The sequence below is a fragment of the Lepus europaeus genome, chromosome 5, assembly GCF_033115175.1.
Source record: "Lepus europaeus isolate LE1 chromosome 5, mLepTim1.pri, whole genome shotgun sequence".
NCBI lineage: Eukaryota > Metazoa > Chordata > Mammalia > Lagomorpha > Leporidae > Lepus > Lepus europaeus.
In genome coordinates, this window is record NC_084831.1 from 115150112 (window position 1) to 115176722 (window position 26611).

The 26611-nt window shown below is 49.1% G+C and overlaps 1 protein-coding gene across 4 annotated transcripts in view; it reads right to left on the reverse strand.

Moving 5' to 3' along the window:
• PDZK1 (PDZ domain containing 1) overlaps nt 1-26611 on the reverse strand; it is an 84430-nt gene that overhangs the window by 19703 nt on the left and 38116 nt on the right. The window contains exons 1-2 of one of the 4 annotated variants that reach the window (XM_062192117.1): nt 18718-18799; nt 654-865 (exon numbers count right to left, since the gene is read on the reverse strand). In XM_062192117.1, the coding sequence (XP_062048101.1) occupies nt 654-863 (210 nt within the window). In that variant the 5' untranslated portion in view covers nt 864-865; nt 18718-18799. Of the gene's footprint in view, nt 1-653; nt 887-6018; nt 6043-18717; nt 18800-26611 lie in introns of those variants that run through there. The other 3 variants (XM_062192116.1, XM_062192115.1, XM_062192118.1) reach the window with 3 other exon arrangements.

Genomic DNA, 26611 nt, shown 5'->3' on the forward strand with positions numbered 1-26611 from the left:
ATCCCAACAAAGGGTTTTAATGTAGTTCTTTCTTTATTTGCACCCTCGTTCTTGATTGCCAAGTGCAATATCATGGTAAATCACTAGTAGTAGTCTGATCATGATGCTGGCTAAATGCATCTTTAAAAAAAAAAAATTGCCAAGCACAGTTTCTGGTATGTAATGTACATGCAGTGCATGTTAGATCTGACACTACTACAATCTAAGAATAGGGGCTGGTGCTGGAGCATAGCATCCCATATGAGCACTGCTTTGTGTCCTGGCTGCTCCCCCTTCTGATCTAACTCCCTGCTGATGGTCCAAGTGCTTGGGCCCCTTCTTCTCACATGGGAGACCCAGATGAAGCTCCTGGCCATTTCCCCCTCCCCCTCCCTCACTCTAACCCTTTCAATATATAAATGAATCTTCTTTTTAAAACAATCTAAGAATATTTTTATAGTTTTTATATAATTGCAGGGATTGCTTCTCAGCATTTTGGTTAATATCAAGTATATAATTGTAGGGAACTTGATTTTCCAATATAAAATATAATAATAAATCCTTGTCCTCGACAGCTGGAAAGAACTGAGCTCTGCTGACCCCCAAAATGGCCACCAGTAGAGCGGATGTGGAAGCGAACAGGACCCTGAAAGCACTGCCCATGTCTCGTTCACCTGCATATGCTCTTCCTTGTCCACGAAGACCCCGTTGATCCTGAGAACGCGGTCTCCATCCTGCAGGCCAGCCTTCTCCGCAGGGCTGCCCTTCTCAGTCACCCGGACCAGGTGGCCCTCCGTGTCCTTCTCGATTCGCAGGAAGAAGCCATAGTTTTGCCCTTCTTCTTTGGACAGTTTGCATTCTCGGGGGTTGAAGGTGGAGGCCATTTCTGTGGAGAAAAGCAAACGGACTAATCCGTGGGAAAGAAAATATAATTAGAGTGAGAACCTTGTCCTCTATCTGTAATCCTATTCTTCCAATCACACCAAGTCTAGACTGTTTGTATTGCAACACTGGAGTATGAACCGCCTTCTGGGGCTTGCTCAGGATTTCCAAACCTATCTCCCCAAGGATGACCTTTTCATTTGAGCTTCAGATCCAAATTCTCAACTTGTTCCTGGACACAGATGACTCAATTTCAGGATCTCCAATAGAATTCATCTTTGTCCCCTAACCCAAAGAAATCAAGTCCAAATACAGGACCAACAAGGTCAAGAAAATCTTGGAAGAGTCTATCAGGCTCATGGCATGGCAGATAACCATGGGGACAAGACAGACCCACATTTTGCCTTTCATAAGCAGGGAGAACATAACTACATTTTTACAATATCACGAGGAATGTTATGCTTTAGAAAAACAGAGTGAGAAGGAAGAACCTAAAATGGGTCTCAGGAACAGGGATGGAAGAATTAAGAACGGCTTCTTGGAGGAATGATTTTTCCAAGAACTGAAGGATCGGTAGGAGTCAGATAGCGTATGGCAGGACGATGAAGACCAGGAACATTTTAAATAGGAGGTGGGCAACGAACAAATCAATCCAGGCCTCATGGCTGGCCTGATAAGTTGGAGAGGCGACGGAAAAGGTAGTTGTACAGCGCCCTGAAGTGTCTGTCCAGAGCCGAGTAGCGGGTGCCCAACAGAGAAAGCCTTCCCGTGGCCAGGCCAGGGCTCTTGGTCTGGATGCAGCCTTTGTCTCCATCCATCCTGCCCCCTCCTCGTGCAGGGCCCTGAGCCCTGGGCAGACAGGCCCAGTGTGAAAGCCAGCAGCTGGGGTCTTGGCACCCAGTTATTAAGGGGAAAGCTCCTGCCAATTCTCCCAACCCCTGTTGCCTTCAAGGGATTTTTGTTGTTGTTGTTCTTGTTTTTTCATAGAATACAGCAGCCAGAACAAGAAACTGATCAGAGGGCAGAGGCCCCAGCGCAAGGCTGCAGTCCACACTTGACACTGGCTGCAGGGCGAGGCCTCACGGTCCTTCATCAGTCGCCTGTCAATCAGACAACGAACCATCTGTGCCTTCCCCCCGAAGGCAGGGGTGGAGAATGGACAGCACAGGGCTCCAGCCCCAGAGGAGCCAGGCCCTGGTGATTAGAGATAGCCATCTCTGACCTTTGTGCCCATGGAGACATCCAGTACCAAGCAGCCAGAGGCCTCCCACTGCTCTGTGACTCAGCCAGCCCACGTGGTCCCAACAGTCTGGCAGCCCGACTGTCACAAAGGATGAGGTAGCCAAGTGAACAGGAGAAAGAGACTCCCCATCGAGGGAGAGGAAAGCAAAGCTGTGTTCCCCCGTGGTCATCACCCAGGGGAGCTGAGCAGCTCTGCCACACCAAAGAGACAAGCAGCCACCGGGAAGAGCCACGGCAGGAGACGGCGGGCAGTGCAGGGCATGGCCAGTCACGCAGGCACCTGCTCACGGCCCATCCTGACTCCCCGCTCGTCACCCAGCCCGATGTGGGCATCACTTCAGCTTTCAGCTCAAATCCACACCAGTGTTCAAGCTCACCTCTACATCCCTGGCGGCTCTCAGCTTCACAGGACAGGAAAGCCATGAAGGAAAATCAAGAAAACCTTTTGAAACCACGGGAGGGTTACTGGAGACCCTCGACCAAATCCCACAACACTCAAAACACGTCCTTAAAATCAGAAAGAGGGCCACTAGGCAAAGCTGTCTGCAAGTACCCTGTGCCTGCCTGTTTGAGGCACCTGCTGCACACCCTGGGGTGTCAGCCACAGGCCAAGGATGGGGAGCGGGAGCCCCTCCCGGGCAGGATGAGTCCTGCGTTTGGAAAAGAGGAAGGGGCAAAGTTTTCCTGGGGTCTCACTGAAGACTCCGAAGCCCGACATGCAAGGAAACACAAATCAGCATCTCTGGGCAAAAAAGCAAAATCTGTTCGGCTGACGTTTCAAGCAGGCAGACACTAGTCACGGAGACCTGCACCCAGGCTCTGAAGCCTCAGACAGTCAAGGTCAGTTTCTTTGCACACATGTACTTGAATCCAGAGAATGAGAGCTGGGTCAGACCAGCAGAAATAGGAGATGCTTCCATCTTGAGAGGCCAGGTGCTACCTTCCGAGCCCCAGCTGCCTCCCGCCCCCACGTATGTCTTCCCCACAGTTTGGCTGCCGATGCATTAATGCATTAATGTCCATCATTTGGTGAGTGCCCAGGCCAAACCAGTGAGATGTGTAAGACCCTCGGCCTCGGCAATGGGGAAATGCTGGCCGGAGCTCCCAGAGCCTGGGCTTCCTGGGACCCTTGGGACCCTGACACCATTGATTTCTTTTGCCATCTTACAGAACGATGACCCACTTGGGACTCAAGAGGCAGCACTGTGTGTGTGGACCACATGCTGACCCCTGCATCGGGGCTGGAGTCAGTCACGTTAGCAAGGCTTTCACTGCTGCACGACGAGGGGGCTGGGACTGCAGCACACAGGGCCTTCCCACGTCAGGATACTGCTTCTGCTTCTCCAGCCCCCACGCACCCACTGCACCTGCAGAAAACCAGGGCTCAAACCCCTCAGGTGCACAGACTAGCGACGACCTGTGGATCTCACTACTGCATCAGCCACCACGCAAAGCTGGAACGTGTCAAGCCTGCAGGTTTTAGCCCCCAGTCCAAATAGTCCAAAGAAGGGAGGAGAAACGAGAGAAAGCTATAACCATTGCTGAACTCTGGGGGAAAACAGTCAATACTTGGCAACAAAGTCGCTTATGCGTGGGAAAGAGAACAAAGCACTAGCCGGCAGACAGGAGAGGACCAGGGGAGAGTGCCAGAGACTTTTTCTCAAGCTTATTTAATCATGTTAATCATACTCCCAGACCCCACTTGCTTCCAAAAGGCTTAGATTGTTGGAACCAGGAAACCAAGTAATATACCCATGATCAAAAGAGAAAGCAGGTGCATTTAAAGGGTTAGGCAGGCTGGAGGAAGGTAGGTGGCACCCTGGATGTGGCCAGAGTACACAGAGCTGAAGCCACTAGACTATTTTCCAGAGTAGAGAAATCGCTTATGGGTTCAGGGGACTTCTTCCAAGCCCAAAGTAGCCCACAGTTTCTCAGCCCCTAGCAAACACCAGCATGGTTAGTCTCATGATCTTCAGTCAACCTTCAACTCCTCCGCCTGGGGGCTGGGAGCTGTTCCCAAGTCAGCCAAGATTGCAGGAAGCCCATTGCCCCCTGTTTGTATGCCAGGAGGCAAGTTGCAAGACTTTTCTCAACAGGGCTAGCTGGGGAAAAAGGAAGAGGAAGACCCAACTCAACTGATTCCATTATCTGCAGGCCTAGTAGCAAAACACACCTGCCCAAGGCCAAGAAGATAACTTATCTATGGAACTGTTGACTAAACACTATCATGGAAGGGTGGGTGGGCATTTGGCAGAACAGTGACGATACCACTTGGGGTCCCCATTTTGGGGTGTCAAGGTTCAAGTTCCAGCTCCAGCCCGATTCTAGCTTCTTGCTAATGTGACTCTGGGAGGTAGCAGGTGATGGCCCAGGTAGTTAGGTTCCTGCCTCCCGTGTGGAGGACCCAGGCGGAACTCTGGGCTCCTGGCTTTGGCCTGGCCCAGCTGCAGCTGTTGCAGACATGGGAAGTGAACTAGCAGCTGGGAGCTTGCTCACTTGCTGTCTCGCTCTGCCTTTCAAATAAGAATTTTTAACTTCAGAAAGAATTATGGACATGAAGACTCATAAGCCCAACAAAATAAGGAGGGAAAATGGGTATGGGGATTGTAAAGTCGCTTGTCAAAACCCTGGGATGTGTCTACCTTTGAAAGATCAGTGGGAATCTGAAAAGAACACAAAACATTTCCCAAACACAAAAGTGAACAAGGAATTCCTTGAAGTATTTCCTGCTCGAAAGTAGTGCTATTCATCCAACTACCATGAGCCTCCAGTATTATTTCGAAAAGGAATGTTGAGGCAGCTAAAGACAAAAAAAAAAAAAAAAAAAAAAAAAAAATGGCCAGGGAAAATTGAGTTCTACTCCTAAGGAACAAAAATAAATGGGTAACTTGTTGAGAAGCGATGTACGCAAGAATTGCAGGCTCTTCCTTCATCTGAGCCCTGCGAGTTGTCCACTCGTGCCCAGAGGCACCAGCTGGCTTCCTCCGAGTGAACGGCTACATGTGGCTGCAACAGTGCAGAGCTAGAGACCATCTGGTGATGCTGGTGATAATAAACCACACCACTGTTTGCACATGCTCTCAAGTGTGGCCCATTATCTTTTAATGCCCACAATCACAAGTTTGATTCTCAATCCTAGTTGGCTCTCAGAAGATAAATCCAAGTAGGTGCTTGAGGCCCACCTTGGATCTACTGATGTAGAATCTCTGGGCTTGAAATCTAAAGAGGAGCAAAGAAATTAGTGCTTATAAAAATCACTCACACACACACACACACACACACCCCGCCTCCACTGACTCCTCCTCTCTCCCTTCAGCCTTGAGATAATTCCCTCCTGGGTCACAGAGGGATGTCAAGGTTGAATGGACTATTAACTGTCACCTTGGGCTCACCTTGACAAACTTGAGAAGCCAAGGTGGCAGCCTGGATAGGAGGCCCTTGGACTCTATGCAGTCTTAAGGGCTCAGCTCTGTCCATAAGCAGGGCCCCAGTCAATTGTATTAGGGGCAACCTGAAGTCTGTGCTTTGTGCCTCTCTCCCTAAGTTTTAGTTCCAAGTCAGGCAGATGTAGAATCAAGTAGATGAAAACCTTTTAACAGTTCTCATAGGCTCTTCATGCTCAGACGTAATTCAGAGGGACTCCCAAGTGTGATCACCACTTAAGCTGAAACCATTCCTCTTCTCTCCCCGACCCTTCATAGGTGAGGTCCCAAGCTCCATTCAAGCCCAAGGCTCCCCCGGTCGTCTTGTGAACCCCAAGTAAGACGTAATTGCCAGCACCACTTCAGCCTCTTCTCCCCACCCACCTCTTCCCTCCCCACAATTAGCATGCTGGAACAGGTGAATTTGTGTAGGGTCAAGAAAATGATTCCTTCAATTTTCCACTAAGTATCAAGAAGACACAACTACCCTCACCTGACTTCATTGGTTCATGCCAGATGTTCCCCTCATACTCCTATGCAAAACAATATTAAGTGGTAGTTAGAATACAGAAAAATACCACCCCTATTCTCAAGAGACTTTATAGTTGGATCAGGTTAAGGACAAGCCTTAGTACAAAACTAATCACAAGTATGAGACTATAAATGCTATACTACCTAAAACATCAGACAGGTTAAGGAAGGATTCACCAAATAGGTAGGGTTTGCTTTGAGGCTTAACAAAATGGGTGGGACTTCAACAGGTACAGAATAGGAAACAACCATTTCCAACATGGGCAACGGTGTGGACGTTAAGACATGGGTAGAAGGTTCTTGGGCATGGTGCATGGTCAAGGTGTTAGAAGAGTTGCAGATTGGTGTCTCCTCCCATAGGGCACCAAAATGTTAGGAAAATAAGTGCAGAATAAAGAGGCAGTGTATGAATTTACAACCAGAATTTATTCAGAAATAAGTTCGTAGAGGTAGGTGACCAACTGCCCACGTGCATATTAACAGAACACGTGGCAGAAGGCCCCGGGCCCTAGAGGCCAGGCCTTTTTATATTTAGGAGGACTAGGGATGGGGGTGAGGGTAGGGGGCAGCAGGCAAAGGTGAATTCCTGGAACTGGAGCAACTGGTCTTTCAGGTGGCTGTGGGGGGTGGGGTTTGAAGGCAAGAGGGTATGAGACCCAAGGAGATTCAAGGGCAAGGAATACATCCCAATGCTTTATCTGTCTTTTGGGCAATGAGCAAGAATGGCTGAGGCTATGTCCTTGTTCTATCACAAGGGAGAACTGAAAACCCAGCGGTTGAAGGATAGCCAGCAGAAGATAAACTGTGGTGACAGACTAGAAAGCCTAGACTACCAGCCCAGAGTATCTAGGCTTAGGTAGGTAGACACTGGGCACCACTCAAAACAAAATTGTTTTTTTAAGATTTATTTGAGACAGAAAGATCTTCCATCTGCTAGTTCACTGCTCAGATAGCCACTCCGGCTAGGGAACCTGACCCAGCATGGTAACCATGAAAACAGAACACAGGTGACAGAGGGGGAGGAACCAGAGGGGACTAGGTGACAGGGCGTATTAACTCTTCGACCCTGTTCCGTCAGATTTCTCCACACAGAGGTGTCGTCAGAGTGAACAGGTACACCAGCCAGACGTCCACTGCCCGTGACCAGTGTCCAAGAGCAGCAGGCTCCTGCTCCCCTCCCTCCTGCCTTCCACGCAGCTTTCCTGTGGTGGTTTCACCGTCACAAGGCAGGGTTCTCTAGCACAGAGCAGAACGTGCACAGTGAACACAGCTGTGCTTTTGGCTCCTCCTAGCCTGGAGTTGCAAGGATATCCTAACTCTTCAGCAACCTCCTCACCCTGCGAGCTTCTCCGTAAGGTGCAGTGGTAAAACTTGCCCCAATGTCATGATGTCAGATCAGTGTTGTCTGCTAACCAACTCTGATACCTTCCCCTACTTTAAATCCTGACCTCGCCTCTGTTACAGACTGAGCTGTGGCCTCTTGGCCACCACCCACTAAATCCATACACTGAAGCCCTAATTTCCAATGGATGATCAGAGAAGGGTACATTAAAGAGGCAATTAAGGGGGGTGGGGGGCAGTGCTGTAGCACAGCAGGTTGGGCCATTGTCTGCAGTGTCAGCATCTCATACAGGTGCCGGTTCAAGTCCCGGCTGCTCCACTGCTGATCCAGCTCCCTGCTAATTCACCCGGGAAAACAGCAGATGATGGCCCAACCCTTGGGCCTCTGCCACCCACGTGGGAGACCTGGACAAAGCTCCTGGCTTTGGCCTGACCTGGCCCAGCCCTTGCCATTACGGGCATTTCAGAGTGAGCCAACAGATGAAAGATTTCTCTTAAATAAACATTAAAAAAAAAAAAAAGCAGTTAAGGTTAAATAAGCTCTTAAGGGTAGAGACCTCATCCAAGAGGACTAGTATCCTTGTAAACAGGAAGAGACCCCAGGGACAGACACACACAGAGGAACCATACCTGCTTACCCCTAGATCTGTTCTTGCAGCCTCTGGAACTGTGGGAAAAGAAACTTCTGAGGTTTAGGCCACCCAGACTGTGCTATCCTGTTACACAGCCCTAGCACCTTCTGAATAATACTTCCTACCAAGGCTGAGTGCTGCCAAAGGAAACCAAGTTCATGTCCAGATGACTGGCAGAAAGCAATATCCTTAAAATACAGTGTAGTCATGAGGAATGAGAAAGCAACGTTAACTGATGGTGGGTGTAAGTCAGAGGACAAGGCTGATATCACCTGCAGTTCAAGAGATGTTGGACGAGAGTCCAGGTTTAGGACCAAGATAAAACCCCAGGTGACACCGAGAACTAGGTGACAAGAAGCTGAAGCAAAGAGAAATGAGCAGAAATCAGAAAGCCAAGAATTACAGTGTCTGAGGCCAGCGTTGTGGCGTAGTAGGCTAAGCCTCCAGCTGTGGCACTGGCATCCCAGATGGGCACTGGTTGGAGTCCCAACAGCTCTTCTTCCCATCCAGCTCTCTGCTAAGGCCTGGGAAAGCAGTAGAAGATGGCCCAAGTGCTTGGGCCCCTGCACCCACGTGGGAGACCCAGAAGAAGCTCCTGGCTTCAGATCAGCCCAGCTGTGGCCATTTGGGGAGTGAACCAGCAGACAGAAGATCTATCTCTCCCCTCCCTCTAACTCTCTCAAATAACTAAATCTTTTTAAAAATTATAGTGTCATCAAAACTAAAAAAATTTCAAGATAGGATAGTCAGCAATGACACCAAGAAGTAAGTAGAGAAAATGCCACTAACTTTAGAAAGCAGAGTGAGAGACAGGGGCTTGGTAATGCCAGAAGCAGCAAGTACAGACACATGGCAGAACAGATGTGGGAGCGCCGGGACAGCAGCCGAGCAGAGTGGGGTTGATGAAGCCTTTTATTTTTAACATTAAGGGAGCCATCAGGGGGGCTGACATCTCATCCAGAGATTAAGATCCTTGTTTTCCACATCACAGTAAGGGTTCGATTCACGGCTCCAGCCCTGACTCCTCCGGCCTCCACGCAAACCCTGGCAGGCAGACATGATAACTGAGAGTTGGTCCCTGCCACCCACGCGGGAGCTCTGGATTGAGTTCTCAGCTCCAGGCTTCAGCTGCAGCCATGGGAGGGGGGGGGAGGACATGAACCAGTGGATTAGAGATTCCTAGTCACCCATTCTCTCATCTCTAGTTACATTTTTAAAAAGAAAACTTTGTAGATCAGGGGTGATATGGAGGAGACAGGGTTACCACCACGCGGGGTGGGGGGTCCCTTCTTTTCCAGGGCACGAGGGAAAGTTGGGGGGGGGGGGTGGATTAAAGGAGAAATGAAGTCACTTACCTCAGCTTCAGTATCTCCTGTGAAGCCACTGACAACAATCAGGACCCTTGAGAATGCGGAACAAGAGCTCCAAATGCGCCCTGGGGTGAGGCTGGCCACTGTCAGCCGGGCGGGGGAGGGGGAGGGATCCCAGGGTGCGGGGCTTGGACGCCTGCGCACCAGACCTTCCAACTTCTCAGGAGGGTCTGAGGTCTAGGTTTACAAAGAGGTCCCCACTTTTGAAAACCGACTCTTCTTTCAACTATTTCAGAAACTCCATGTAAACCAAAACAGAATGGAGCCTCCGGGGTTGGCAGTTTGCTGTTGGAAATCCTTTTTGCCAGTGGTTACAGAGTTGTTTTCACTCTGAAGAGTCAACAAATTGAAAAAAAAGTTCCTAGGAAAACAGATTCATTCTCTCCCTGTCTCTCCCCCACCCCCAACACACACACACATAGGGACTTCAAAAGCTCATGGAAATGAAATTTTAAAATAAAATTATTTTGGCCTAAAATATTCTGAAATCCAGACATATGAGGAGTCTTCAAAGAGTGCATGGAACACACATATTACAAAAAAACTACACCTGGATTTCCAAATTCTGCTGCACCAAAACAAATCTCATCTTTCAAAAACTTTTGAAGTACTCTATCATGTGTGTTTGTGTGTGTATAATTAATTTATAGCAGGCCAATCAGCATGGTCTCTCATGGCTTTTTCTCACCATAATATGTGACAGAACCTCAGTTTTTCAAATTTGAGAAGGAGAGGGGAAGAGAATGAGATGGTGAAAGAATGGGAAAGAACACCATCCCATCTGCTGGTTCACTCTGCAAATACCCCAACAGTTGGGGCTGGACCAGGCCAAAGCTGGAAGCCAGGAACCCACCCAGATCTCCCATGTGGGTGGCGGGGACCAAGAACTTGACCCATCATCTGTTACTTTCCTGGGTGTTCATCAGTAAGAAGCTGAAATCCGGACTTGAACCCAGGCACTCCAACGTAAAATGCAGGCATCCCTACTAAGCCAAACACCTTCCCTAGAATGAGTATTTTGACCAAAAAAATTTTTAAGATTTGTTTATTTACATGAAAGGCAGAGTTGGGGCCCGCACTGTGGCGCAGCAGGTTAACTCCCTGGCCCGAAGTGCCAGCATCCCATGTGGGTGCCGCTTCTAGTTCCAGCTGCTCCTCTTCCGATCCAGCTCTCTGCTATGGCCTGGGATAGCAGTAGAAGATGGCCCAAGTCCTTGGTCCCTTGCACCCACGTGAGAGACCTGGAAGAAGCTCCTGGCTTCAGATCAGCGCAGCACTGGCTGCGGAGTGAACCAGCGGATGGAAGACCTCTCTCTCTCTGTCTCTACCTCTCTCTGTAACTTTCAAATTTAACAAAATAAATCTTTAAAAAAAAAAAAAAGGCAGAGTAACAGACTAATGAGAGGTCATCATCTGTCCACTGGTTCACTCTCCAAATGGCCACAGCAGTCAGGGTTAGACCAGGCTGAAGCCAGAACTCCATGAAGGTCTCCCACATGGGCACAGGGGCCCTAGCATTTAGGCCATCACACACTGCCTCTCAGCATGCATTAGCAGGAAGCTGGATCAGAAGGTGAGGAACCAGGACTTGACCCAGTGCTCTAATAGAGGATACATGTATCCCAAACAGTAGCTTTACCTGCTGAGCCACAGTACCTGCCCCGTAAAAAAAATTTTAAATCCATGGTCTTTTTATAATGTGCATGTTACATGAAATGTTTGAATTCTCCTCATACAGCAAGAACAGAGAGTGGTAACTTTTCTCCTATATTGGGGTTTGGTGTGCTTAAAGAATAGGAAGTGAGGATTTCTAGATTTATAATGAGCCCAGGGCTGGAGTTTCAGACTATGGGGCCCACGTAAATTGGCAGGACAGAGAAGCCAGGAGGATAGGCCTGGGAAAAGGAGACATTTCAGGAGCAGCTTCAGCAAGATGAGTGACGGAAGGAAAGCAGCAGCCACTGAGGAAGCAGTTGCAAAAGTTAAGGGAAATGGGAAAATCAGCTTTTAAAAAATCCTTAGAGGGGCCCTCGCTGTGGCGCAGTGGGTTAACGCCCTGGCCTGAAGCACCGGCATCCCATATGAGCACCAGTTCTAGTCTTAGCCACTCCACTTCTGATCCGGCTCTCTGCTATGGCCTGGGAAAGCAGTGGAAGATGGCCCAAGTCCTTGGACCCCTGCACCCATGTGGGAGACCCAGAAGAAGCTCCTGGCTTCTGGCTTCATATCGGCCGTTGTGGCCAATTGGGGAGTGAACAAGTGGATGGAAGACCTCTCTCTCTCTGCCTCTCCTTTCTCTGTGTAACTCTGACTTTCAAGTAAATACATGAATCTTAAAAAAAAAAAAAAAAATCCTTAGAAGAGTCACTCCCAGTAATGAAAGTTTGAAGCAGCCACATGAACATGTTGCTAATGTAAAGGGAGTCTGTGTTTTCATTTCCATTTTCCCCAGCTTTCTACTCCAGCAAAGTGCAAAGTGTGCGAGCTCCTCACTGTGAGCTGAAGGTGTGAAGGGGAAGTAGGTGTGGACCACTTCAGGCAGCAAACAGGAGGCTCCACCCAGGCACAGCACCTGGAGCAGAGAGGCCCGCACCTTCCCTGTCCTCTCACGGGACCCCCAGTGCAGTGGGAATCTGTTTTCTAGGAGAAATTTCATCAGTGTTTCTCATTTTTCTCTTTGAAGCTCACAAGAAGAGAATGGCCTAGGGGTCAGTTGGGCACCTTGATTACCAGGCCTGGAGTCCTTCGCTCCCCTCCAGGAAACCTCTGCAAAGCTAATTTTAGCTGCTGAAGAGTCAGGGCGAAAGATTTTGTCCGCATGCAACAACTCTCAACTAATGAGCTTGGATGTCCCTGGACCCGGAAGTATCATGTAAGTCTGAAAGCTAGAGAATTACAAAATTTAACCAAGTGCTATGTATCATGGAGCTGTAAGAATCCAGATAGCTTTACCAGAACTTCAGGACGAAGCTGTCCAAGGGTCCCACCACGTGGAGCAGATGAGCATTCATGGCAGGGAGCACGAGGAACCCAAAACACAGACAAGGCTGGAGAAAACACGGTGAGGGCAGCGTGACCTTCTCCATGGAGATCTGGCCCACACGTGGACCATGGCAGCCAGGGAGCAACTAGTGAACAGACCCACCCACCACACAGCATCCCTGAACGTCCAGAAGATTCGAGAAAGGAAGTGGGATACGCAGCATCCTTCTTGGAGCAGAAAAGTAGATGGCAGCTTGGTGCCATCTGGCAGCCCAGTGCCACTGTCCTCCCCTAGCTCCTGATGTCCAGAACACCTGGTATTCCATAAATACGGTAATCTACAACCCATCACCTTATCTAACAGTAATTAGGAATCATTTATGCAGGCAGTGTACAAAAAAAGCAGAGCCTATCCCACAGGGCATGTAACACCATGAAAAAACCTCAACAGTAAAAACTTAGCAAGACAGCTGGTGAGAAGTGTTTAACCCCAGCTACCGCAGCTATGGAAGGATTTGCAACCACTGAGTAAATCATGTCTCACTGAGTCATAAGGGGAAAAGGGGGCAGGATCTCTCCAGCAGCATTCAAGCTAGATGTCATTGGCCTTCCAATAACTGAACTCCATGCTGGTCTGTAAAACACTTTGAACTTCAGCAAAAGAGCAACATCCCCCAGAGCTTGACCAGGTGCCTCTGCATGGAATGCTGCTCCTCCAGCATGTGTGTGCTCCATGATGAGAAAGAACAGCAAGGAGCACCACACTTTGGTTAGGAAAAGACAGCTGGTGGAGACTGTGTGCTGTGAGGTCTGCAACCAGTGGCAGATTGAGAGCTCCCTATAGTCACCAGCCCTGACACGAGGGCTTCACACCCTCCGCCAGCCGTGATCTTACAAAGCCTGCCAGAAAGCCCAGGCATGCACTGTTTCTCCTAACACTGTAAAAGAAATACTACTGGGGCCGGCATTGTGGCACGGAAGATTAAGCCACCCCTTGCGATGCCGGCATCCTAGATCAGAGCACCATTTTGAGTCCTGGCAGCTGCACTTCGGTCCAGCTCCCTGCTGATGCACCTGTGAAAGCAGTGCATGATGGGTCATGTACTTGGGTCCTACTACTCAATGTGGGAGACCTGGATGAAGCTCCTGGCTTTGGCCAAGCCCCACCCTAGCTATTGCAGCCATCTGGGGAGTGAATCAGTGGATGGAAGATATCTTTCCCTCCCCCCCCCCACCTTTCAAATAAATAAATCTTTTTAATAAAAAAATAAAGAAATCCTATTACAGGTGAGCTGGTACTGACAGATGTCTCTAGCATGGAAGATAAAGGCAATTCAGTTTCATCTTTTTCCAACAGGTTTTACCTAGAGCAGAGCCTGCATTTTTGATTCAGATAATATACTTCAGGCCACCTGAAGTTCTCCTTCGAAAAGCAAAACCAATAGAAATTCAAACACCCAAATATATTTAAATCTCAAAAATCCAAAGATAAGCAAAGCCCTAAAACAGGGATTTCCTATACTTCTCCATTATCATAGTCTCCGTTTGATCTTGGCCAAAGACAGATATCAAATGTGGGAAACTAATGGCATGTAGTCCATCAAGAATTATCTGAAAAGGAGCAAGTCCCAGGTCCAGTGCTTAATTTTTTTTTCTCATTTATGATAAAAACTGGAATCTGGGTGCCGCAGCTTAATAGGCTAATCCTCCGCCTGCAGCGCCGGCACACCGGGTTCTAGTCCCAGTTGGGGCGCCGGATTCTGTCCCGGTTGCCCCTCTTCCAGGCCAGCTCTCTGCTGTGGCACAGGAAGGCAGTGGAGGATGGCCCAAGTGCTTGGGCCCTGCACCCGCATGGGAGACCAGAAGAAGCACCTGGCTCCTGGCTTTGGATTGGTGCGGTGCACCGGCTGCAGCGCGCCAGCCATGGCGGCCATTGGAGGGTGAAACAATGGCAAAGGAAGACCTTTCTGTCTCTCTCACTGTCCACTCTGCCTGTCCAAAAAAAAAAAAAAACAAAAAACAAAAAACCTGGAATCTGCTTATCCCAAATTTCATTTGGCTTACTGTTACCAAGTACTCCCCCCACCCCCTGCCACCATGAAAACACGTCACCCTACATCACAGGACCCTGGGCAAGAGGCCACGGCCTCTCCCACTTCTGTTGCTTCTCTAGACGTTCTAGGAGTTTGGAGAGAGATGGAGCCCATAGTGTGGAAGCAGAGGCGCCCATAGCAGGGATCGACCAGGAACCTGACAACAGCCAAACCACTCTGAGGAGTGGCTGAGGTTGGGACTTCCCCCAGATTAGCATCTTGCATTACAAGACACTTGGAACTTGCTTTTCTAGCCTCTCTCTCCTTTCCTAGGTCTGGACTCCCACTGAAGGCCTTCCCCGTCACTGCCTCCCAAAGTTTCCAACCTTGCTTTCACCATGTCCCTGAAAACTGCATTCAGGAAACAGAAGCCCAGACCGCTTGCTCAGCCTACCCCAGTTGCAGCTCATCTGCCTGCTCCCCAGCATGCACCACACAGAGCTGTGTGCAGTCACCCACACCCAGGATGCCCTCTGCTCATGCCACACGCACTGCCTGGCGGATGGTCCCCACTTCTGACTACTCATTCAGATTTTTTTTTAAAGATTTTATTTACTTGAAAGTCCAAGTTACACAGAGAGAGGAGAGATGGGGGGGAGGGAGGTCTTCCATCCAATGGTTCACTCCCCAACTGGCTGCAACGGCCAGAGCTGCACCAATCCAAAGCCAGGAGCTTCTTCTGGGTCTCCCACGCAGGTACAGGGGCCCAAGGACTTGGACCATCTGCTGCTTTCCCAGGCCATAGCAGAGAGCTGGATCGGAAGAGGAGCAGCCGGGACTTGAAATGGCCAGAGCTTTAACCCACTGCGCCATAGCGCCAACCCCTCACAGTAGATTCGGAGCAAATATTTTTCCAAGTGAATAAATTTAAGGCCTACCCATTTTCAAGGCTTGGTTCCATTTTGAGGTTCACATGTACAAAGTCTTGCATGGCCAATACAGTCTAAAGGTACCACAGCTTCTGAATTTCAAGAATCACCTATTCAACAAGTTATATTTAGGACCTGCTGCAGGACAAGTATGAGGGCACAATCCACATCAGACAGTACCCTGCCCTACAGAGAGCCCGGAGCCCAGTGAGGAGACTCAAAACACAACCATGGAATAACAGCACAGGTGCTTGGATATTTACACGAAAATGGATTCTGTTAAACACATCGACTGAGCTTCTGCTAGCCTCCAGGAATCAGCCCAGGAACTTTGAGTCCAACTTAATCCTTATGGGTCATTTTACAAGGTGGGGAGAGGGACTGAAAGGTTCATTTCTCGTGGCTCTGTGGTTAAGCAGATCCTGGATCAAACCCAGATAGGTCCGGGCTTCTTCCACAGTCTATCCTGCCTCCCAGCTGTGGGAAGTCATTCGGCCTGGGAGGAAGAAGGCATCCCAGGCAGAAGGGACAGCACAAGTTACATTTGTGGAATGGTGACTGTGCAGAAAGCCCAGAGGGCATGTCGAAAGGATGCTCAGGCGAGAATGAAGCACCTTACACTAGGGTTTATGTCTTGTGTCCCCATCATCTTAAGTTCCCTTAAAAGCAAGGGTTGTCACCCCAGTCTGCATTCTCACCCCACCAGGTATGCACTCGATACAACTGGCAGAAAGACCAGGGAATATTCTGGGTTTGATTATGTTCCTAATAGGACTTCATGGTTCCACCCAGCTTCATGAATCCAGATTTGTGCCTCTAACCAGACTTGGAGCCTCAGAGGTTGATGGCTGGGGCTGGGGCTGTGACATAGTGGGCTAAGCCTCTGCCTGTGGCACCAGCATCCCACATGGGTACCAGTTCATGTCCCGGCTGCTCCTCTTCCGATTCAGCTCTCTGCTATGGCCTGGGAAAGCAGCAGAGGATGGCCCAAGTGCTTGGGCCCCTGCACCCGCATGGTGCAGATCAGCCCAGCTGGGCTTCAGATCAGCCCAGCTCCAGCCATTGCAGCCATTTGAGGAGTGAACCAGTGGATCGAAGACCTTTCTCTGTCTCTCCCTCCATCTGTAACTCTACCTCTCAAATAGATAAAATCTTAAAAACTTAGTGGCCATCTCAAACCAACAGCAGCTATCAGGTGGACTGGAGACCATCTTCCTTATTTAATCCAACTCCTGCCACAGCCTGGATTCCTCCACTCCCTGGGGTCAAGCATATCATACAGCCGTCCAATATTCATTGGAACAGCAGGCTTAGGTTGCACCAGGCACTATAGGCATCCTCCCATGTAACCCTCATAACATCAGGTGCTAGGGTCTACTGTGCCCATTTACCTGATAAGGAAATAGTCTTATTATGTGTTCCAGGTCTGGCCTGGAACACAGCTTTCGTTTGCAACACCCACGCTCCTAACTGTGAGGCAAAGAGATGAAGGGAATCTGGACAGTGACTCATGAAAGTCTAAGGGAAGGAGTCCCGGAGGGCTGAGGGAAACACCTCCAGCTCCAGCTCCCTACTTGAACCGTGAGGCTCATTTAATCCAGGTGGGATCAGCTGAGCCCCGCCCAGGTGACCACATACCAGGGGCAGCTTATCAAACAGCCTGTGGCTATTCTTCCAGGTCCTCCCCTGCCACAGTCATTTCCTAAACTTCTGTTCAGTGCCAGCTACTGTTTGAAGAGCGGGGAATGCAGGTTACCCACAGGGCAAGAGTCCTTTTCTCTTGAGGCTTAACATCTGGCAAAGGGGACAAGTGGAAAGCAGGCGAGACCACCTCTGAGGACAAAGGGCGTGAGTGACAGACAGCGGTGGGCTGGAGGAGGAAGCCTGCCCTTAGAAAGTCCTTCCTGGCCGGTAACCCTCGATCAAGCCTCCAGGATCTGCCCGAGGGGTTATTTGGGTGCACGGGAAGGACGTCAGTCATCATGTCAGCTCCCCCCTTTATCTGCAGCTGAGCGCACGGAGGCTCCCGGAGACTAAAGGCCTGGGACAAGGTCTCCTCACTGCCTGCAAGGCTGTTTCTTGCCACTGTTCTACAGATTCAAGCATTCAAACGTAAGCATCTTCTGTTTGTGCTTTCAATCTCCTCAAACGCATTCTTCTTTATCATTTTATTTTCAGTACAACCTTGGGGAAAAGCTGAGAGGCCTTCCTGTAGCTCCTATTGGCTGAGTGACTTGGCTAATGGCCAACTACAGAATCCAAACCCTGGCCATTTGTATTCCAGGTCCAGCTCCTTTCCCCCAGGTGCCCAGCAGCTGTCTAGCAGTGATCCATGAACCTAAGATATCATTCCTAAAGACTGCATATTTTATGGTGCAGAGAACACACACACACGAGTCCAAAGCAAGAACAACGTCCTTGGCCATCCATCATAAACTCCACGTCCCGAGGTTCCATGCTGCGGGCAAGACTGATTCCATGCGCCTGGACAGCTGGGGGACGAGGCAGTCAAACTCCCCCCCCCTCCCTGGCACTTCTGGCTGCAGAACCAAAAACCTGGGTGCCACACTGCAGAGATTTTAGTAAATAAAGAACTCGTTCCTCTCGCGGAGCCGGCCCAACCGTGTTCCTCACTGGATCCAACCCAGACCAGGAGTCTTGCTGGCTGGTGAACCCTTAGTAAGAGTCGTCTGTAAGTCCCCTGCCCCCTCTGCTTAGGAAATGAGCCCCTCGTGGCTCCCAAAACTGCCTGCGGGTCACAATCATTGGAGACAACTTCAAAGTCACGATTTTTTTTCTCCCAGGGTCACATAAAACCAAGAAATTTCTAAACTACCGGGCAGATAGAGCCTGGGGGTGCTGTGTTTGACAATTCAGCTGGCCTAGGGACGCTCGCTTCCTAGCCCTACAATGCAGTACAGGGACGAGAGGTGCCTGCTTTATTGTCCGGCGGGACAGGGAAGTTAACTGTGTCCTCCAAGATCTGCTTCCAGGAGGAGTCTTCCCTAACTCTCAAAGCCCTGGCACAGTCGAAAGCTCCTGGGACTGTGGCTTTGCCCCTCTGGCTGCACATCCAGCACCCACACAACCCCGGGGAGCTTTTTCTCACCTCAGTCTACCATTTCCTCCGCCACGCAGCCCGGACCGTGCAGTGGGCAGGGACATCCCCAGCAGAAAAAAAAAATTCTCTGCAGGTGGACAAATCCTCAGCACCCCCACCCAGGCCCCCGCAGCCCCAAAAGGGCCTGGCTTCCTCCCCCACCCCGAACCTCTCTTCTGCCCTCAACAGTCAGCTACTCACTGAGCAAAAGACAAGGTCGCCCGGCCTGGGTGGCCAGCACCATCGGCCCCAGGGAATCGGAGTGCGTCCTTACCTGCGTCTGGAACGAAGAGGAGCCGCTCTGTTCGCTTGGGAACTCTCTCTGCTGCTGAGCGCTAGTCTTGGAACTCACTGGACTTTGAACAAAGATTGATTTAAAAGCTGATCTATTTAACAGGGACTTGTGGTCCGAGTGCAGGTGACCTCTGTCCTGCTCCCTGCCAGCTGGCTGCGCCCCGGGCTGCGGAGCCTGAAAAACCCTCAGCAAACCCAAGGCTCTCGCCCACTTGTCCCACCACGCTGGATGCTGCTTCCGGCCTGCACCTCCCAGAGCGGGGGAGGGGGGTAGTAGAGGGAGGGGCAGCCAGGGAGGAGGTGCCTCTGCCTTCTTTGGTTGTCCCTCTGGTGGATGCCTTGGTCACACTCAATCAACACCCTGTCAAGAACCTCTACTGCCCCCGGAACCAAGGTCAGGTTCAAGGCTCATCACCAGAGCATCCTCGGACACTAAGGCCTTCCTGGGGAGCAGGAGCCTGTGCAACCCTCACCCAGCAGAAGGCCAGGGGGCCAAGAAGCCCTCAGCTTGGTCATCCTTCCTCCTCTCTGCCCTCGGAGTTCTTACTTGCCTACTCCCCAGGACTTCAGCCGGTAACGCACACACATGCTCTTAGCGCCCAGGCTCCCTTCTTTTACACTCGCTTCCTTCTCCCTTTCTCACCTGAGCGTGCTGCTTCCCGTCTCCAATCTAGCTGATCTTTTACTCCGCGCGCAGCGCTGCGCAGGCGAGCCCGGCGGAGCAGGTGGGAGGCATTTGCTCCAGCTCCTCTGCCCCGCTGCCCCCGCTGGGCGCCAGTGCCTCGTGCCCAGCCCCGGGACCTGCAGCTGACTCCTGTCAGCGGCACCCACGCAGGCAGCTCCAGCGCCAGCTTCTCGCTGACCTGGATCCTCAACCCACACTGCAAATCAGGGCAAGAGACCGCTCCAGGCAGAGAGGCAAAGCAAAGGCAAACGAGGGGCTGAGGACTGGGTGGCCTCGCCCCTCCCCCCTTCTCCCCTATACTGGAAGGGTCACTTGTGAAGGCTCTACCACCCCACCCCCCCTCACAAAGGCATGACTGAGCCAATGGGTAAACCGGCAGGCATCTGAGGCGCTTCCTCGTACCAGGTCATCTTCTACCTGGAGGCTAGTGCCCTCTCGGCAACATGTTGTCTTCCAACGCAGCAAAGAGAATGAGAACACCTGGGTTTAGGGTCCACACACCCGAATTGCAATTCTGATGTACCATTTCCCACGTGTTTGATGTGAAGTGATTCCTGTTTAACTCTCTGCCTCTCCAGCTCAGAGTTGTTACATTGTTTTCAGAAGTTTGTTTCTTAAGTTAAACCGCCCCTCACCTGCTAAGTCCGCACACAACAGCTCTTCACATGTTTGAGCGCTGGTGCATCGATCCCACAGGCCTTCCTTTCTCCAAAACTTAAGAAATGTGCCTCACCCTGGGAGATGGTCTAGTGGGGTCGAAGACGGCCCCGTGACATCACTTGGTCTAGCCCTGCCAAAGTAACCTGGTACCGCAGATGAGACTCGAAATTCAATAAATCTCTAGCAGGCTAATTTTTAAGTTGGTTACTTTGTATGGCCTGTGAGTGACGTTATAAATATCCAAATGGCCTTTGGCAGAAAAAAGGTCTTCCGTCCTCCTCCCAGAAGTCACTTAGTGACTTCAAGACTTGTTACACGATTTCCCAGCTGATAAGCAAATCTTGTTCTGAAAGTCACCAGGTAACAAGGCAAGTTTTAAGGCCAGGGCTCGCTCCCCGATGTGCGGATGCTTGGCTGCCCACCTGCTTCATCAAACTACACGCCTGAAATAGATGAATCCTCCTGCATGTAAATAACAAATACCCTAAGGTTTTCAACTTAATATTTTTTTAAAAAACATTTTTAATTTTCATTATAGTAGTTTTAATACTCTACTAAAGAGTTCAACAAATAAAAAGTTAATTTAAAAAATTCAGCAGGAAAATAGAGCCTAAACCAGTAAAGTGTATTTTAACACACACACCCCCAAAAAAAAGAGTGGAAAAAAGAAAAAAAGGCTTCGCTACCCTGTCCCCTTGTGGCCACCAGCCTTCCCTGTGCTGGTACTGTGCTGGTTCAACACTAAGCAAAAGTGGGCAAGTTCTGGAAACAGCCAAACCATTTCCATGGAACACTCAGCTGAATCAGAGTCGCCCTATCTTTACGTTTAACAAGGTCTGGGTGCCTCTTATCTGATTATGGCAAAGCAGAGTAAGTCTTTTTATTGACTGATATTTTTTATAGATCCAGACATCAGTGAGGAGGGAAAATAACTACCTATCTTGTGCCAGGTAAGCCTTGATAGCCGTTATCTTGCTTGACCTTCATCACAACCCTATGAGGTGATACCCCTCCTACAGATAAGAAAGCTTAAATTCACCTGGTTGATAATCCTGCCCGAGGATTGCAGAGCCAGCACTGTGCGGCCTGGCTTCTCAGGCAGTGTTTTGCCCGCGTCGTTAAACAGACTGGAGCAGGTGAGCTCTTGGATCCCTTCCAATCCTAAGTCTCCAAAATTCTAAATGCCGTGTAAGGCAGCCCTATCCTTGAGGGTGCCCGGCGTTCAGTCCGGGTGTACCTGTAGAGGGTACATAGCTACAAGTTATGAACATCAAACAGGTTCTGTACTGAATCCGAAATCTCCCATGAATTGCTTCGTTTTGTTTCCTTGGAGCTCAAACTGGTTTGAGCTTTAGCAATGGAAACACTGGCAGCCTGGGTGGAGCCTTTTGCTTTTGTCAGGCAACTCGGGTGGGACCCCTGGGATGGGGAGGAAAACACCACAGCCTTGGCCAATGGATGTTCAACACTTGCCCGGGTGTTCCTGGATCACGCCAACAATTAGCGTCGGTTACAGCCCAAGCATACGCCAGTGCAGACCGACAGCTGCAAATCTGCAGGAAACAACTCTTTTTTTCCCCTCCCACAAGCCAGGCCAAGGTAGAAAGCAATCTCCCTGACTCCTCTGTCCCTGATTTTTTTTTTTCTTTCATAAACATATCCCCTTTTGGCATCCTCATATGGTGTTTATTATTTTCTGTCTCTCCCCTGCCAGAATGCAAATTCTCCCAGGGCAAGGATTTGTATTTTTGCCACTGTGTCCCAAGTGCCTGGAAGACAAGCCTGGCCTAGAGTAAGTTTCCAAAAGATGTTATTGAATGAATGAATGAATGAATGAATGACTCCCTTTGCCCACAGGACTTGTCTTCAGCCCACACTCTCGCTGACAACAGAGGGCCTCAGCTCTGTGCAGGTTCTCAGTTCCTAGGTCCTATCTCCTGTTCCCGAGTAACCTGATGAAAATAAATTGCTTGGTTACCAGTTTTCACCTTTCTCTTCATTTCTGGGCTTAGAGATTTCTTTTCCTTTCTTCTAAGCTCAAATAGCTATATGGAAAAAAAAAATGGATGTATTTTACCCAGTATTCCTATGAACTTTACAGAGGGAGCATTTTCAGATTACCTAGTCTGCCAGAAATGGTTCTACCACTTAGTCCTTATGCTGCTTTCCAAAAACCCAGCTTTGGGGAGGCAGCCATTTAGCCTAGCGGTTAAGATGTTGGTAAAGATCCCTGCAGCACCCAACAATGCAGTCCTTGGGCTCAGTAGTGGGAAGCCCAGCCCAGCTCCCTGCTAATGCAGACCCTGGGAGGCAGCAGTGATGGCTCAAGTAATTGGATCCCTGCCTCCCACGTGGGAGACCTGGATTGAGTGCCTTGCTCCTTCTGGCTTGCTGGGCATGAACCGGTAGACGGGATCACTGTCTCTCTTTCTCTCTGTTGCTCTCTCTCTCCTCCTCCTCCTCTTAAAACAAAACAAAACAAAACAAAAACACAAGAATTTTGGGAGTAAACTAGAGCATTGGATTGATCTCTCTCTCACTCTCCCTTCTCAGGGGAAAAAAAAAATACAAAGATCCAGCATTTCCCCTGCAAAACATAGAAATACTGACCACCTCAGAAAACTGCTCAGAGCCTTAAGTAGGAAGACATTGGTAGAGGGTCAGTCCAGGCCTGGTAATGGCCCAGTATGTAATAACATAATTATAATTTCTTTTTTTTTTTTTTTTTTTTTTTTTTTTTGCCAAGAATAAGCTCTCTTAATTTATGGGCACACATTGTTCAGACTCATGAAAACAAATGAGCTAGGAGTACACAGTGGGCAACTCAGGAGTTTAGAATGTGGACAGCATTCTTAGCTACTCACAACATCAAGTTTTGTGCAACTGGTCAAAAATGGAAAAACTATAAAGACTTCTCAACGCTTCCCAATACTCTTCCCATCACATCACACATAGAAATTAATCAGAATGTACAGGTCAGTAGGTTAAGCAGATGCAGTTTTTCAAAGGCGGAGTGACTTGGTTAGGGCCAGCTACCCAATGCTTTCCAGACTCGTTCACCGAAGGTTGAAGGGATCATTATTTTGGCATACCTGTAGAAAACTGGAAAACATCTACAAAAAAACCTAAGTGAAGATCGTGCCACATTCAGGGATTGAAAACTTCAAGACTGTAAAGATATCAATTCTCTCCAAACTGATCTCAATCGAATTTCCACAGGATTTGTTTACTTTGTTTGCTTTTTGGTAAAACTTGACAGGCTAGTTTGAAAAATAAGAAGGAAGGAGTTGCTCTACTGGACAAGACAGTAATTATTACAGTATGATATTGGCACAAGACAATGAACCAATGGAATAGATTAGAAAGCTCCCAAACAGACCCGTACATATATTAATAGTTGACTTTATGACAAAGAGTAGAAGTAAATGCTAAGGATCTTTGAAAGGCCGAGAGAAAAGACAGAGTAAGATCTTCCATCTTCTGGTTCAATCTCCAAATGCCTGCAGCAGTCAGGGCTACATCAGCCTGAAGCCAAGATCCTAGAATTCAATTCAGGTCTCCCACAGGGTGGCAGGGACACAACTACTTTGAGCCATCATCAGCTGCTTTCCATTGTGCGCATTGGCAGGAAGCTGGAATTGGAAGCGGAACCAAGACTCAAACCCAAGCATTCCTATATGGGATGTGAGTAGCCCAAACAGAAACTTAACCACTGTGCCAAACACCCACCACTGATTGCTCTTTCTTTTTTTTAATAAAATGCCGTGTATGTGTATGTATGGTTTGTTTCATTCAGTTAGATGGTTGTGAAGTTTACCTGTGTTGCCGTGTATATTTGCAGTTCATTTGCCTTCATTGTAGGATTCCATATGTACAATGTCCAAATGCATAGCAGGAGTTGGGGGGGTACCTGCCTAGAAGGCGACACTTTTGGGATACTAGTAAGATTCTAATTCCTGGTTTCTCAGTGTTTATGATTAATTATTGAGTTATTCATTTTCTTTCTAAGCACTTTTATCTATATATGTTATGCTTGACAAGGAGGCTAAGAAAGTAGACATTTTCAGCATTATAATATGTGTATGGTGGGAGTGACCTCCCTGAGGGTTTCTGCTGCGCTTGGCTCTGCCTGGTCCATTTAACAGTGGAAGGGATCAGTATCTTGGCATTCTAGTAACCTACCCATGGCACTCCCGAGCCTCTGACTTTTTAAATTATGGCAACATATAGATAACATAAAATGTACCACTTCAACCACTTTCAAATGCACACTTCAGTGGCATTCGCATTTTCACATTGTTGGGCGGCCATCATCATTGTCCAGCTCCAGAACTTTTCCCTCCTGCAAAAAATGAAACTTTGAACCCATTCAACACTGACTTCCCACTCTTCCCTCCCCCAGACCCTGACTTCTTGTCATATTCATAAGAAAGTGGATCAGAGGTGGAGCAGGACTCAAACCCAGGCATGTTGACATGGAATGCAGGCATCCCAAAGAGCATCCCAACTCCACCACCTTCTTCCACCTTTTTGGCTGTTATACATAACATTGCCATGAACACAGACGTATAAACAGGCAAACGGGTTCAACTCCCTGCTTTCAATTTTTTGTGTATGCCTAGAAAGGGAATTGCTGGATAATATATATTTTTTTAAGATTCATTTATCTATTTTAAAGGCAGTATGACAGAGAGGGAGAGACAGACAGAAAGATCTTCCATCCTCTGGTTCACTCACTTTTTGCCTGGAATAGCAGGGGCTAGCCCAGACCAAAGGCAGGAGCTCAGAACTCCATCTGCATCTCCCATGAGTGTGGCAAAGACTCAAGCATTTGGGCCATCATCCAGGGCTTCCCAGGCACATTAGCAGGAAGCTGGATTGGAAGCAGTGTAGCTAGGACTTGAACCAGCACTCTGATATGGAATATGGGCATCCCTAGGGGCAGCTTAACCCACTGTGCCAAATGTCTGCCCCTTTATATATTTAGTTTTGTAAGGAACTACTGTACTGTTATCCACAGTGGCTCCACCATTTTATGTTCCTACCAGCGATGCAAAAATGTTCCTATTTCTCCACTTCCTTGTGAACCCTTGATTTCTGGTATGTTGAGTTTTTGTCAACTTCTGGCTTACTGGGTATGAGATGACACCTCATCGTGCTTTTAATTTGTATTTCCCTGAAAATTTATGATGTTGAACAGCTTTTCATGGACTTACTGGTCACTGACATCCTCTGTGAAGAAATGTGTATCCTTTCCTCATGTTAAAAATCAGCTTGCTTTTGTTGCTATTGAGTTAGACCACCCCAATCCTTTGTGCAGCAGAGACCACAAAGGGGAAGCAGCTTAGCCAAGGTTATCCCAAGTTCACGGCAGAGCCATGGCTGAACTCTGTACTTTTGCTTCGTTGGCCAGCACTCTCTATCTGCTCTCCCTATCTGTCTGGCTCGGAAGAGACCATCCCTGAACCCCACAAATTCTTACTCCACTTCAGGTCCGATAGCCCCGGTCCTACCTTGGCTGTTAGTCGCTCATTAACTTACTCTGGGCCCAGCTTTTCAAGCTCCAGTGGTTCTCTGTCCCTGTCCAGAGTCAATGTTTATGACAGTCAGCCTTTCCTCCGCCCTGTGCTACTCCAGCCTCATCCACCACCCGGAGAAGCGGCCAGAAGAGTCTGCATTCCTCTGGAGGAATGTATTAGTCCAGGGTCCAGATGCAGGACCGAGATAAATGTTTTACAGCAGGGCAAGGAGATGTGTGGGAGGAGGGACACACATGGTGGCCCCACATGACTGCAGAGCGGAACTCAGGGGTCCAGGACAGGGAGGACCCCTGGGGAGCTGTGAATTATTAACACAGCAAGTTGGCTGCAAAGGATGTTTATATAGTCTCTCTCTCTCTCTCTCTCTCTCTGTGTTCTCAGCTAAGGAGTCAGAATGCATAACCCTTTCCTACCAGAAGAAACACTGAGGAATGTGGTGCCAGTTCGTGTCCCAGCTGCTCCTCCTCCAATCCAGCTCTCTGTTTATGGCCTAGGAGGGCAGTGGAGGATGGTCCAGGTGCTTTGGGGAGTGAGCCAATGAATGGGAGCACGCTGTCTCTCCCACTTTCTCCACCCCTGCTCCCCCCACCCATCCCTGCACCCATGTGGGAGACCAGGAGGAGGCTCCTGGCTCCTGGCTTTGTATTGGCCCAACTCTGGCTGTTGCTGCCATTTGGGGAGTGAACCAGCAGATGGAAGACCTTTCTCTCTGTCTCTCCTTCTCTCTGTGGCTCTGCCTCTCAAATAAATAAATAAAATCTTGGGGGAAAAAAAAGAAAAAGAAAAACTGAGGAGCAGAGAAAGAATCCGCCAGGTTTCTGCACATCCCCAGGTCTGGGAACTCTTGGAGTATGGATTAAACAGCGGGGCTCCACCTGCCTGTTTCTGAGAGCTACAGAAACAATCAGTGGCTCTGGGGAAGTGTGAATCTGGGGGCTGGCTTCTCAAGGTCCCCCAGAGGGACAGGCTAGGGAGCAGGGGAACTGCAA